A 15509-nucleotide genomic window follows, 5' to 3' on the forward strand; every position below is an offset into this window, starting at 1 on the left:
GTTAATGCATAGAGCACACTCAGCCTGGTACCTGGCACATAGAAAGTGCTCACTGAATGGTAGCCATTGTGACTGCTTTGTTCTCATCTGTTAAATGGGTGTAATAACTGTTTCATCCATCTGTTAAATGGGTATAATAAATACCTTTTTATTTTCTGGGGTTTTTATGAACAGCAAATAAAATAATCAATTATAGTGCCCTGAAAAATAGAGAATTGAGCTAATATCAGGGTCATTTATTATTTGAGTAAAAAGCACCTCTTAATTGTTCACCTTTCCTAAGATAGTCTAGGTTCTAGCTACTAGATTCCTTGTAGAAACTCTGCTATGAAAGATTCCTTTGGGCTATGGTGAAATTAGAAACATGGTCCATTCTTCACCCAGCTTGCCTTGTTGTTCGAAGAGATCACCCCAGTGTCTGCAGTCACATAACCCCAGACCACTTTTACTGAGGTGCGTCTGTGGTTGTACGGTTGTGCTGATGTAACTATGACTTGGTTGACGTGTTAATTATGCACAGTCATTGTCCATTGTTCTCTAACCTTCCCTCCATTGTCTAAGAATCAAAATCTGTGATTGTTCCTTATGGTAAACACCTAATAAAATATGACAAATGACTATCACTGAGTTGGGGGCTGAAAAATGCCTTTCACAGCCTAGATGATGTCACATCCAGTTATCCAGTCAGTGAGGCCACCCACTGATGTGTCATCAGAGCAATAATTAGTGTGTCAAAGGGCGACCAGTCACATAAGCATATTTGTTTATTGGCTTTGAGAGTCTGTAGATCATATTACATTGTGCAGTCAGCATTGAACCACCCATGTTGGGATGCTGAAAAGCAGAAACCAAGCAGAAGGAAACGGTAAGTAACGCATGGCCATCCAGTTCTGGCAGAGAGCTAATACTCCTTTTAAATTAAAATAATGTCATCTTTCACTTGAGAGAAAGACAGATTTTATTTTCTTTCTAATGACAAAACTTAAGTAATCACCATGAGAGCTAGCTACTTTTCTCCGACTTGATGGGAATCCGTGGTTAAAACTGTAGGTTTTCTTCTGAAGTACATAGTAAACAGCTCAGGGAAATGATTACTGTCTGGTTTAATACTAATTTTAGGCCAAAAGAAATAAAGAATCCTTGAATTTTGTTTCCTTTGCAACTGTGAGAAGTTTCCTAAAGAAGGGAGTGGTTTTTTTTTATTTTGTTTTGTTTTTTACTTTCTGTTTCACAGGTTCTGTAGATAACATGTGGACGGTTGCTTTGAAAGGTGTTAAATGAAGCAAAATACTAAAGGTTATTACTGTTTATCATCACTCTGGGTTCTTTTAATACTATCTGTGCTTTTAAATATCAGGGTAATTTATATTCAGAAGACAAATCGACCATTTGTCTCATTCACATATGATTTAAAATTTCTGTGGCAAATATTATTGCAAATCACAAGCTCTATTGCACTAATATACTCTTAGCCTTGACCAAACATGATGCTGCTCTTTCAAATGGCAGTTTTACTCACTTTAGTATAATTGGACAGATGATTTCGTTTTAGCTAGTGATTCTCACTTAAAGGAGAATGACCGTCATTTTCCAAGGTAAAGAACAAGGCAGGTGGGCTCCTCACAGGGCAGGCATTGACATGCTTATCGAGAGTGCAGAAGCAGTGGTTTTTCCTGGTGAGGTGTGCATCATTTTTCCGTGGCAGTATTTGATTTGCAGTTTGTTTGAGTGCTGGGACCTTCTCCTGTCTTTGGGCATTCAGTTTTTCACCTATGATGGCGCTCGTGGGAGGAGGTGGGTAATTTTCCGTAGGCAGGAATCTGAGCATGGGCTGGGCTGTTGCTTTGTCCTCCCAAAACAGAATCTACACTGGATGACTTTGTGGCTAATGGTGCAGTTAACTTACAACTTCTGAAGGGAGACCATATCTTCAGTCGTCTTAGTCCATGACCTCCCCTCATTGTGAGGATTTAGTCATGTCTTATTAAGTAAGTGCTTTCTCGATTTTTCTTAAAACCTTGAATTTTTTTTTTTCTTTATAAAGCTCTGTGGTTTAGCGTGCAATATTTGATTCCATGTCTACTCTGAAAAAGGAGTCCTGGTGGCATAGTGGTTAAGTGTTCGGCTGCTAACCAAAAGGTCAGTGGTTCTAAGTATTTCGATCTCACCAGTGGCTCTGTGGGACAAAGATGTGGTAGTCTGCTTCCGTCAAGATTTATAGTCTTGGAAACCCTGTGGGGCAGCTCTACTCTGTCTGTAGGATTGCTATGAGCCGGAATCAATTCAACAGCAATGGGTTTGGTTTTTTTGGTTGCTCCTCTGAAAAAGTACAGCAGACTGAGTGATGTTCTCTTTTATATGAAGTTACCTAATGGTTTTCTGTATTTTGACAGCTAAACAGTTAAGCATTGAAGCAAAATAAATAATAAATGAAGAACAGATAATACAGAAATTTTATATAGCTGTTTAAGATCATATAGGAATTACAATTTATTAGTATGTCTTTTAGGAAGTATTTTAGTTCTCCAGCATGTATTCAGAGAGCTAGGCACTTAAACTGAATAAATTTCATTAGCCTGACACACAAGTCAGGCAGGTATGCCATTTGTTTTCTCCATGTTTGATTCTGTTGTCTTCGGTCAGTACGTGCAACATGTTCACACCAACTGTAGCTTGTGGGTTAGTGGGATCTGCATGTGTGGCATTTATTTTGATTTTCCCTGAAGCTTAAGTGTTAAGTCAGAATTTAGCATTTCAACAGAAAAATCACGAGATATGTACGTAAAACTGGTTGAATGATATAACAAAGAAAGACACTCTGGTGCGTGTTTTGGTCAGGAATGCCTTGGTGAACTCCCATAGCTGCTCCTCAATGGCTAATGGAGGTGAGTGCTTCTATGTTATAATATGAAAAGACAGGTTTCCTGGCTCTTAAATGAAACCCCATAGTCTGGTGCTTCACTCACCAAACAATATTTATATAAGTACAATATTTATATTTAACAAATTGTTATTTTCCTGTAGTTGTTTAGTAAGTAGTATCCTATTACAATTTTAACCAGGTACAACTCAATTGCTAGCAAAACATGTCATCAATAGTTTCATTTTTCTGTTATGTATTTAAGTTCTATTCTACACACAAACATATTTCAACTAATTTGACCATGATGAGAGAGTTTGGTTCTCAAACCAGATAGTTTACATAGAAATATAACCTTGGGTAAATCATGGTCATACTGCCCATCTGAATACAATCTCATCTTCAAAGATCTTAAATCTCCCTTTCTTTTTCCTTTCCTCCCTTCATTCATTTTCCTACAAACATTTACTTACCACCTACCATGCGCCAAGCAAGGTGGTGGGCTCTGGTGATGCAGTAGTGAACAGGATAGATGCAGTCCCTGCCTTTAGAAGGCTTGGAATTTGGTAGGACAGTTGGGCATTATGAAAATAATTACACAAATAATTCAGTTATCAAGTTGGTGGGAGCTAACCCAGTGCATAATCATAACAACCCTCCCACCTTCTCCTGAGAGCCGTGGGTCACCCCCACCTCTCTTCATTTAATCAAGACATGATTAAACCTATCATTCCAGGTAGGAGTTTGTTGTGGGCCAGGGATTTATATTCTGTGTGTGTGCTCATCCTCTCTGATGTACAATGAACACTTCCCTTTTCAAGGCTCTGTATTAAGTGATAGGAGGGGGATGCAAAAATGAATGACACATAATCCTTGTCTGAAAGATTGGGAAATAACATATGTGCAAAAAAACAATGTCTACCTATTTATTTATCCATCTCTCTTAGTTATCTAGTCCTGCTATTACAGAAATACCGCAAGTGGATGGCTTTAACAAACAGAAATTTATTTTCTCACAGTTTAGGAACCTCGAAGTCCAAATTCAGAGTGCCACCTCTAGGGGAAGGCTTTCTGTCTCTGTTGGCTCTGGACCAAGGTCTTTGTCTCTTCAGTTTTTGCTTCCTGGTTCCTTGAAGATTACAGTGTGTCTTGGCATCCATCTTTCCCTGGGTCAAGGAAATTCTCAGTGCAGGGACCCCAGGTCCAAAGCAGACTATTTGCTCCTGGCTCTTCTTTCTTGGTGATGGTGAGGTCCCTCTCCTCTCTGCTCACTTCTCTTTCCTTTTATCTCTTGTAAGGCAACGGGTATGACTCAAGGAAGGGTGTGCCTTGAGTAAGGGCATGACTTGAGTAAGGCAGTGGTTTGAGTAAGGGTATGATGTGACTTAAGATACACCCCACCCTAATCCCATCTCATAGAGATTTTAGGATTTACAACACATAAAATGGAGAATAGTTACGTAATATTGGGAATCACGGCCTAGCCAAGATGACGCGTATTTTCAGGGGACTCAATTAAATTCATGACATTCTACCCTTTGCCCTCCCAAAATTAATGTACTTGCTACATGTAAAACACGTTTACACTATCATATCACAAAAGTCTTAAATTGACTCCAAGTCCAAAATCTTATCTTCTGAATCATCTAAATAAAATATGGGTGAGACTTTAGGCATATTCCATTCTGAGGTAAAAGTCCTCTTAATCTGTGAACTTGTGAAATCTAGATTACAAGCTATCCATTTCCAAAGTACAATGGTGAAACAGGCACAAGGTAGGCATTCTCATTATATATGAGAGAAATTGGAGGGAAAGAAGGAATAACAGGTACCATGAAAGCCCAAAACCCAGCAGAAAAATTTACATTAACTCTCAAAGTTTAAACATAGTCCTCTGCTCTCTAACACCAACTGGGCAATAGCCCTGCCCTCCAGACTCTGCGTGTTGGCCATGTTCTCTAGATTCTGAGTAGAGACCTCTCCACCCTGGGCTTCAGCTCCGCCTTCCTGGCTCACTGGGATGGCAGCTCTGCTTCCTTGTCTTTGTGCAGCCCCATTCTCTTAGTCCATCCAAGTGGTGACCCCAACCCCTCAGCCCTGGCAGGCCCCATTTTTCTGCCCCTTGGGCATGGCAGCCTAGTCCATAGGAGTGGAGACCGCATCGCCTCGGCCTGGCAGGCCCCATTCTTTTGCTCATTGGGCACAGCAGCTCCACCCTCTCTGCTTTGAGTGGCAGCCCCATCCCCCTGGTACACCTTATTGGCAGGCCCACACTCTGCAACCAAGTTGGTGAAGATCTGACTCTTTGAAACCTAGGAGGGTACGGCCCCACCTTTTGAGATTCAGGAGACCATGGCCCTATCCTTTGAAACCCTGGAGGCCATAACCCCACACTTTGATTCTGTTTTCATTTTGCGCAGTTCATTTTTAAGTCCATCTTCTTCTGGCATTTTACTATAAGCAGTTAGAAGCCACATGGTCCCTTTAAGATATTGCTTGGAAATCTCCTCAGCAAAATATCTAAGTTCATCATTTACAAGTTTTACCTTCCACCAAACATTTAAACGTAATTTAGGCAAGTTCTTTGCCACTGCATAAAAAGTATTGCCCTTCCTCCACTGTCCAATCACATGTTCACCATTTTCTTTTAAAGCCCCAACAGAAGCATATTTAATGTCCACATTCCTAGCATCATTCTGTTGCTGGTGCCATATGTATTCTTTAAGATGATAGACTTTCTCTGTAGCTCACCCCACTTCCTTCTGAGCCCTCATCAGAATTGCCTTTAATGTCCATAATTCTACCAACAGTCTCTTCAAGGCAATCTAGGCTTCTATCTCTTTGAGCCTCTACCCGTTACCCAATTCCAAAACTGCTTCCACATTTTAGGTATCTGTTAGAACAGCACCTTACTCCCAGTACCAAATTCTGTCTTAGTTATCTACTGCTGCTATAGCAGAAATACCACAAGTGGATGGCTTTAACAAACAGATTTATTTTCTCAGTTTTGGAAGCTAGAAGTCCAAATTCAGAGTGCCAGCTCTAGGGGAAGACTTTCTGTCCCTGTTGGCTCTACAGAAAGGTCCTTGTCTCCTCAGCTTCTGTTTCCTGGTTCCTTTGAGATCTCCATGTGTCTTGGCATCCATCTTCCCCCGGATCTGGAGGTTCTCATCACAGAGACCGCAGGTCCCAAGAATGCGCTTCGCTCCCGACTGGTCTTTCTTGGTGGTAGGGAGGCCCCTCTCCTCTCTGCTTGCTTCCCTCTCCTTTTATCTCTTGTAAGACAAAAGGTATGACTCAAGCAAGGGTGTGACTTGAGTAAAGGCGTGGCTTGAGTAAGGCGGTGACTTAAATAAGGATGAGTAAGAATACAGTACGACTCAAGACACCCCCCAACCTAATCCTGCGTTATAGAAGTTTTAGGATTTACAACACATAAAATGAAGGATAGTTACATAATACTGGGAATTATGGCCTCGCTAAGTTGACACCTATTTTGGGGGGACACAATTCAATCCATGACACTATCTAATAGAGGTTATGATTAATTAATTCAAGAATTCTTAGGAAGGTAAGAAAACATCTAGTTTGGGTGGCTTTTTAGCTAATCTATAAAAGGTATATTGGATTTTGATAAGGACTACAAGTTCCTGGGTTGTGTAAACGGTTAGCATACTCAGTAGCTAACCAAAAAGTTAGAGGTTCTAGTCCACCCAGAGGCACTTCAGAAGAAAGCCCTGGTGATCTACTTCCAAAAAAACAGCCCTTGAAAATCATATGAAGCACAGTTCTAATGCTCTGATGCATGTGGTGTCGCAGTGAGTCAGAGTCAACTCGATGGCAAGCGGTACTAGCATAACCGAAAAGGCATCCAGGTAAAAACAATCAAATAAACGAAGGCAAGAAGGTGGGAAAATTCAAGGCGTATTGAAGGATTGACCCAAGAAAGGAAAACAGGAAACAAACCATCCAACAACAACAACAAAAAAAACAGTTATATGGAAGTAGAAGGAAGTAAGTTTAGGAGGATAAATTGAGGCCAGATTGTTGAAGGTTTTAATACCTGTTTAATTTAAAGATATATTGGAATTTACTTGGTAGGTTCCATATGTTGTTACATGCCATTGAGTCAATCCTAACTCATAGTGACCCTATATGACAAGAGTAGAACTGCACTATAGGGTTTCCTAGGCGACCGGAGCTTATTGCCCGGACTTTTCTCCTGCAGAGCTGCTGGGTGGGTTTGAACTGCCAGACCTTCAGTTAACAGCAAGTGCTTAACCATTGCACTACCAAGGCTCCTTGGTCCCATATGGTCACTCATAATATTTGACCTAAGAAGCCTCTTTAGAAAAAAATTAATTGATTATCATTAAGGAGGGTGAGGAAAGCCAGCTAGGTCTGTTTCAGTAGTCTAGGTGAGAGGTCAGGAAGGCCTGAATTGTTGCTGGTTCATCTGTTAAGCCTCTGTTTTTGGTTTGAAGCAAATTTTTGACAGTGCCTTGAAATTTCCCAGAGATCATCTCAAGAATAAAGAAGCCATTAGGCCTCTCCTCTTAAGTGTCACAAAGTAAGTGCTTTCTAACCGGCTTAAAAGCCAAGTTGTCTTAGTCTGTTAAGAAAGACATCCTGGCCTCCAAGAGCACTTACAATACAAATATTTAAAATGGAAAAATCATAAGGATGGCAAAGCAGAAAGATTTTGCTTTACCTTGCTACAAATATTTCTGAACTGATTTTAGCCGATTTATGAATAAATGATTTTTCCAGTCTTGAGAGTTAAATATTTAAAAGTTAGCTCCCTTTTAGAGTTCATGTATAATACAGGGCTAGTTTTCTGTGCTACGGACTTCTTTCTACTCTTCATTTCCTTAGTACCTTATAATTATTATTCTTATTCTATCCTTTTTCAGCACCCTGCATGAAAATTATTTAAACATTTCACAGAAGTCTTTTGTGAAAGAAGAAAAGAAATTCAGTTTGTGGGTCTCAGCAGGAATTAAGCTAATGCAGATTAAAATAATGCCGAAAAAGAAGTGCTTATCTGCAGGCAGAGGGCCCCTGATTGTCTTCCTGTGCCAGATGATTAGTGCGGTGGAAGTACCTCTTGATCGTAAGTATTAACGTTTTAAAACTGTTAGGCCCAGGAGTCAAAACCTCCCCGGCATTTACCATCACTCTGAGCTGTGTGAATGGAGAGGGTCTCTGTGATGCTGAAAAGCTAATCACAATTAACTGGGCTTTTACCTTCAGCACCTGGTGTTTATCAAGACTCACACCCTAGAAATGGCCATGGAAATGGTTAGACTTATTGTTCTCTCCCTATCATTATCCTCCTTCCCCATCAGGTGCCTTTCGTGTACCTTGTGGGGGGCTTTGGCCTGAGAAGGAGTGAGTTTTGAGGCTGCCCTGATCCTCCCAACAGGCAGCTCTTTATAGAAGCAGTTCTGCAAGAAAATAATTCCAATCACTTTAAAATGGCCACTTCACCCTCTCTCTTCAGAGTGTCCTGGAAACGATTAGGGGATGGTCACTCTGCCAACCCTCCACCCCACTGTATCCCCAAGCCACCCATAGCTCATTTCTCTGGATTCAGACAATGCAAATTTCACATTTTAATTATGAATTTTAGATGAGTCTAGGGCTAGGAAATGTATCTTACCTAAATCCTAGCGAATAGACTTCTTTGATTTAAAATCTGTGATCAAAGACCCAGATGCAAATTTTGAGAATAAGACAAGTAATCTGCAAAAATACTGTTTCAGATGGAGCAAACAACAGCTATTGTATTAGCCTCCTCTTTTCCTAACAGTAAAGTGTGTGCTGCACTTCTCCCTGGTCTGGGGGAGTCTTTGTGACAAATGAAGTTAGTTCAAGGTTCTAACTGGTTGCTTTTCCTGCAATGGAAAGCTGAATTTCAAATCTGGACAATTACTGTACTTCCGAATTGATTTATCCTTTATCCCTAATCTGTACAACCTCTTTAAATCCATTAGCTTCCTGAATAGAACATCTGTTTGGCAAGCTTTCCAAGGTGCAAGGAAGATAGTACTTTCCTAGGGCTGTCCAATTGCTGGGATGTCATTTTTTGCCACAGAGGCTGTAACTGCCAGTAGGAAGGCATTAAGAAGAGAGGTGATTTGCCCCACATTTAGTTGACTTCCTTTGCTGTGCTGTTATAATCTAAAGTACAATAAAATGCAATTTTTTATTTAAAAGAATATTAATCCAATAACCTTAATTTCAATGTTGTGCATATAAAAATATATTAAATATTGTACATAATAAATATGTATATTTTATATAGTATCTCTATATTATATATAGATACTATTGCTTAAGTCCATTGGAGTAGAAATGCCTAAGCAAGCATTTGCCCCAGCAGAAGCCCGGAAAAGAGAAGCAAGCTCTTGAGAGAAACGTTTTTGTTCTCTCTTGGGTTAAATATATTCTCCCTTAATCTGACTGCTCAATCTAACAATCAGAGGGAAACAGTTACCCAGGGCTAACTCGGTTATCGCTGCTAATGGAGAAGAGGCACAGCCATGATGAAAAGAAAGTCGGGGCTAACCCGGCAGTCTTGCATTAACCTTTGCAAGGAGTAAGGACAGGCAGCACTGTGGAACCATTTGAACTGCATGCTAATGTGATTTCTCCCCTGCCCCTGTCCCCCTCACCCCTTCTCCAGTCCCTAAGCTGCTCCTTGGCGTGGGCACCAGCAGCACCTGGGAGGTTGAAGAATTCTGAAGCAGAAATATGCTAACAGTCTGAAAAGTTCAATTATGGAGTTGGTGATTTTTTGTTGTTGTTGTTATAGCAACCTAAAAATTTAAATTCATTGCTGGACTTGCCTGAGATGGAGCATTGTAGCAATGTCCCATTGTTGGGTATTATTACCATGTGCATAGTGATGGCTGGGATAATAGGATCAGACACTACACAGTATGTGACAACTCAGATTAATTGTAGATTTCAGCTGTTTTTCAAATTGAACATAATTACTTGTCCAGCACGACATGTATGGAATGGAATTAGCCGTTCCTCTTCCTGGAAGGATCGTCTTTGCCTCCAGCATTGCTTTTGTTCTCCCATATGTTTATGTGGATAAATGCTATAGGACCAAAACAAAAAGCAAACCATTAATGCAAGTTTCTTTCTCTTGCAACTTCCCAACTTCAACCTTCGCTATACTTTTTTTTTTTGTAGATCAAATCAAATAGACGAGATGCACCTTTTATCTTCAGGGTTCTAACGTTCTTATTACTAACATATGGTTTTCTTTAATCCTGTTTGCCCACTCACCTGCTGATATTGATGGGGGAAAAGCAAAACTACTTGAAGATTGTAAGTGTCTTTCTACAAATTACTAGGCAGTGTGAAAAATTGATCATGTCTTTATTTTTCTAATTACTACTGTGAATTAAAAGCACAACGTTATGTTTTGTGACTGATGTCTTCTTAAGCATATGTGTTTACTGTGGCTAAACCTTGTGTTTATACTACAAAGCAAACTTAATATATTACCTGCATGAATTCTGAAGACTCAGGTATTGCTCTTTTTTCTTTTGCCCGTATGCTGCTTTACTCATTTGTGACCGTTTATTCACATCTGATGTAACTCAATGAGAAAATTCACAAAATTTAGAAAGAATGACTGTCTGGTTCTAAATGCTGTTAAGTGCTTGCTGGAATGAAGACATGTCTTTTTGGTATCTTTTAGAAGGTGGGTGCATGCAGAAGCCACACCTGAGTCAGAAGCTAGATGCCCTTTTACACTTCTTGAGCCTTCAGGCTGTGTAGACTAGGTTTCTGGGTGTCATCAATACAGTAGCCCAGCAAATTTGACTGTGGTTTGATGCAAAAGACAAGCAAGCAGGCCCTGCTGTTATCATTTCTGAGCGGCTTCCTCTAAGCAAGAACTGCTGCTGCCTGTGACAGATGAGCCACCTCTGTCATCTGGCTACAAAACAATTAGTCTATTTTCCAGAACCTGAAAATTCTTTTGATACTGGATCAACCGGGAAAGTTCTGTAAAATCCCCTTTTCCCTTATTACTGCAAAGCATTTGTTAGTTGCCAGGCAAATCTAAGCACTATTGGAAGGTACCTCCAGATGGTAAACTCCTGGCAGGTGGGAGTGGCCTCTCAGCCAGCTCTTCTGTAGACGTGTGAATAGACGGTCCGAGTTTGAAACCACCATGTCTGCACTTCTCTTACTCCCAGCAAAGCCCAAATCAGCCTGAATAGCTCCTAAGAATATCCTTACCCACTCGCCCACGTCCACCATTTGCTGCATATGGCGTACCCCGCAGCCTTCCTTTATTTCAAATATTATACTCCCGGAGTCTCAGGATCACTTGAAGGTGAAACTGGTCCAAATAAATAAAATCACGATAATAGTGCAAAAAATAGCTGACACCATTGTACTATAGCATTGGCATATACTAAGAATTTTATACGAATTATTTAATCCTCCCAGCTACCCTAGGAGATAGGCACTACTTTTAAACTCCATTTCGAGAGCTTACAGAATTTAAGAAACTTGCCTTGAGGTCTCACAGCTAATAACAAACAGATTAGTTCTTAACCAACAAAACGAACTGCTAACTAACAATGGAAACTGCCAGGACTAGAGGAATGAAGGTTCCGTGTACAGTCATGGAGGCTGGGAAGAGCAACTGGCTTATTAGCTGGAGGACAAGGAGGAAAAGATATTGCTAAAGGGAGGGGAAATTTATACTGTCCAGTATCCTACTATTACTACTACTAGTAACAGTAATTTATTGGTACACAATAAATGACAGCAATGATGAGCTTAGCTTTTGATCTATTCTTTATGTGTCGTCTGGATAGTTAGTAAGAGATGCCTGGTAGACAGCAGTAAGACTGACAAGAAGGCAAGAGAACAGAACCATGTTTACAGACATTGGATGTGGAGGTGCTGGGTTAAGCACTGTAACAATTAACTGCAGAAAAGAAGGACAAAAGCAGAGGGCAATGACTAAGTTTTGGAAGATGCTTGGTTGGCAGGTACAAGAGGTTGCAGAAAGGAAGTACAGTTCCTGGGTGGAGAGGAAAGGGCAGATCCAGATGATGAAAAATGAGCTGACACAGCAGTAAAGGAAAGGAGAGTGAGAGGCCAAGAGAGAGCCATGGGAGAAGTTGCATGACGCAGGAGAAAGCTACTGGGGCAAGGCCACCGCATGGCACAGTTTCAGGGGCACCACTCACACCATGGTTGGTGCCGTGGTTTCCCAATGGCGGCACTACTGACATTCGTTGACAGAATCTTCTTTGTTGCTGGGAGCTGTCCTATGCATTGAAGGGTGTTTAGCAGCAGCATCCCTGGCTCCACCTGCTAGATGCCAGTAGCACCCCCAGTTGTGACAGTCAAAACTGTCTCCAGACTCTGCTCCCAGTTGCGACCCACCGGTCTATGTAAATGGCTGTCCCTGGAGTTGGGCATGGCGCTAACTCTCTACTAGGAGCCAGCTGGGAGAGTTTACTTCTCTTCTCTGTTTTGTGCCTTCCTAGGCGAGTTGTTTTGCTGTGCTGAGCAGAAGAGGAAGTAGGTATAGATTATTTCTCACTCCTTTTCTGCTCTAACACTCTGATTTTGACCTGTTAGAGCAATTTCAGGAGAGATGGAAGCACAGATGCCAGGTTTCTTCAGATCAGATTGTTCTGGGTCAGAACCATTTTCCCCCTAAGATTTGATAGTAGACAACCAGATATCACTTTGGAAAGTGCAGTGGAAACATAGACTCCCATAATAAGGACCTTCCTCAAGCTGTTTATCTTCTAAATAAAATTGTTTTGTCTTTGTTCCTAATTCACCTACCTTCTGCCTTTAGTAAGACATGTCAAGTTTCCAATTTAACAATCTTTTTGATATTAACTTCCCAAATTAATTTTTTTGCCAAAGTATATTAATTTACATTACCTCATTCCTAAGAGAAACACACATTTACCTCCTAACTTACATTTCATTGAAAGCCATTGTTTAAACCAAAGTACCCATCAGAGGAATTTCTCATCGTTACATCAGAAAAGAAACTGTCTTAATGTTCGGCTTGTGCTGGCAATTATTCTCCCAGACTTTCGGTGTGAAAAACAGTGTTTGTGAGTGCACATAAAATTACCAAAAAAGGCAGTTCTGCCTTGACTTCCCAGCTTTAAGTGACTTTTAGTTGAAAATCTACTGAGCTGTGTGCCGCCACAGTGGAAATTACTAAAAACATTTGGAGCATATTTAGTCTACAGTAAAGGATTTTTCTATGGAAAAAAAAAAATGCTTGCTATTATGATATTAAACTTTTTTTGTTTTACGTTGTCCTTCTTTCTACAATTAAGTGGTACAACCTCCAACCATCACCCAACAGTCTCCAAAAGATTACATTATCGACCCTCGGGAGAATATTGTAATCCAGTGTGAGGCAAAAGGGAAACCTCCTCCAAGGTGAGTATGCCTTCTGCTTTGTTGTAGTACTGGAACCCGTCAGGGGGAGTCTCTGAATATAGAAATAAATTCAGAAATCCGTGTAGAATAAGTTAGGCCATGTAGAACACTTTCTTTCTTGGCTGGATAGTTCTCAGTGCAAACGACTTCAGATTACCTCTAAGTACATCTAGCCAACTCCGCTGGTCCATTTTAGCCCCTCAAAGATATTAATTTCTCAGGTCCTGCATATCCCTAAAGTATCATTTGAAAGTTCATTGTTTTGTCTATAGGTTTAATTAAAATCAGTTTTTTCTTCTTAAAAACCTGGATTCCTGCATTTCCATACTTACATTCTCCTGCAAAATGCGCAAATATGGTGGAGAGATGGGGAAAGAGCCTTCTAATTGTGGTTCTGACATTAATGACCTAGTGACATGGGTAAACCCCTTTTCCCTGGGCCTTATTTTCCTCATCTGTAAAACGAACAGGTTGAATTTGAAGATTTCTAAGATCTTTTCTAGCTCCATAGTGGTCCTAAATGGCTTTCCAAACTTGGCAGTGTTCAGTACTCAGGAGTCTCCATGTGGACCTTGATGTAAGCACAGCGTAGTATTGGAGAGTTGGGAGGAATGTAGAGATAATCTTGCCCAACCAATATGTTTTACAGATGAGGAGACTGAAGCCCAGTTATGTTAGGTAATTTGGCCAAGGCCATACAGATAGTTAATGGGCAATCTGTAACTTGTCCAGTAATACATGGGAGTTTAGGAGAGTTGGATTATCATTATTAAAATAAAGAAGTGAAAGTTTCTAAATATTGGGTATCTGAGTTTGTCTGTTATGGATCTGGTTAGACTATCACAGATTATCACCTGAAAAAGAATTACTCAGTCCCTAGGTAGCATAAATGGACTACTGGACTAATACCTAAAGGTTGACATCTCAGACCCACCCAGAGGTGCCTCAGAAGTAAGGCCTGGCAATCTGCTTCCAAAAGGTCATAGCCTTGAAAACCCTATGGAGCAGTTCTACTCTGTAATGCAGGGGGTTGTCATGAGTCAGAACTGACGCCACAGCAACTAACAACAACAAACAACAAATACCTAAGTATGTCAAAAACTTTCATCAAAGATTTGCTTCAAAACAATACGTTCTGCCATATTATTGGAAACTCTCTATTACTCAGGCTCTAATGTGGCATTACCCATCAGATTCACATTTAATTTAATACCTCCCCTAAATACGTAAATCAGGGTTTCTCAATCTCCAAAAAAAAACCACATCAAACCCGTTGCCATCTAGTCGATTCCAATGCATAGCAACTCTATAGGAGGGTAGAACTGCCCCACAGGTTTTCCAAGGAGCAACTGGTAGATTCAAACTGCTGACCTTTTGGTTGGCATCCAAGCTCCTAATCACTGCACCACCAGGGCTACTTCTTAACCTCAGCACTATTAATATTTGGGGCTGAATATCTCTTTGTTGTTGGAGGTTGTCATGTGCATTACACTTAGCGGCATCCTTAGCCTCTACCCACTAGATGCCAGTAACCACCACCATCCCTGCTCCCAAGTTGTGACAACCACTGCTTATCCAGCAGAAGAAGCAATAGGCAGGGAAATCCAGGTGGGCCTGGAAAACACAGTGAAGTTTAGAGATCCATGCCTTCATATGAGCATGGCCATTGTTGATTCATGACTAGTTTGGAAGTATTTAATTACATGAGTGCTGTGACTCTAAAAGCAACCTTTCACTTAAAATGAGAACGAATAACCTCAGCTGACAATTGGAATACTTCCTAAGGAATTCACAAAATCATTTCTAGAATTTAAAACTCTCAAAATATGTATTATATAGAATCACCATTTTTAATAACCAATATTTAAAACAACAATGAACTCCTATCTTTTTCTCTCCTTCCAACCTATGCTTTTCATTTTGGTAACTTGAAACTAGTCTGATCAATTATATATATAGATATATGTACAAATACACATATATATCACGCAGAGGGCTTTCTTGTCACATTTCAGCCTGGAGCAAAGTTTTATAGACAGGTTATCAAGTCAATGAACAATGGAGTTTACAATAAAAATGCTAATAAAGCTCTAAGAGCTTATGCCTGGGAGACCTGCTCCTTTTTTTTTCCCTTTGAAAAATAACAGGCACTTTGTGTGTATGATTTTCTTATTCAGTCAGATTTGGGCCG

The 15509-nt window shown here is 40.4% G+C and overlaps 1 protein-coding gene across 2 annotated transcripts in view; it reads left to right on the forward strand.

Annotated features, from left to right (window-relative positions):
• The first annotated feature begins 7800 nt into the window (after nt 1-7800).
• NRCAM (neuronal cell adhesion molecule) overlaps nt 7801-15509 on the forward strand; it is an 85377-nt gene continuing 77668 nt past the window's right edge. The window contains exons 1-3 of one of the 2 annotated variants that reach the window (XM_064289827.1): nt 7801-7973; nt 10187-10204; nt 13213-13318. In XM_064289827.1, the coding sequence (XP_064145897.1) occupies nt 7868-7973; nt 10187-10204; nt 13213-13318 (230 nt within the window). In that variant the 5' untranslated portion in view covers nt 7801-7867. The remainder of the gene's footprint in view (nt 7974-10186; nt 10205-13212; nt 13319-15509) is intronic. The other variant, XM_064289828.1, reaches the window with a different exon arrangement.

The sequence above is a fragment of the Loxodonta africana genome, chromosome 8, assembly GCF_030014295.1.
Source record: "Loxodonta africana isolate mLoxAfr1 chromosome 8, mLoxAfr1.hap2, whole genome shotgun sequence".
NCBI classification, from domain to species: Eukaryota; Metazoa; Chordata; class Mammalia; order Proboscidea; family Elephantidae; genus Loxodonta; species Loxodonta africana.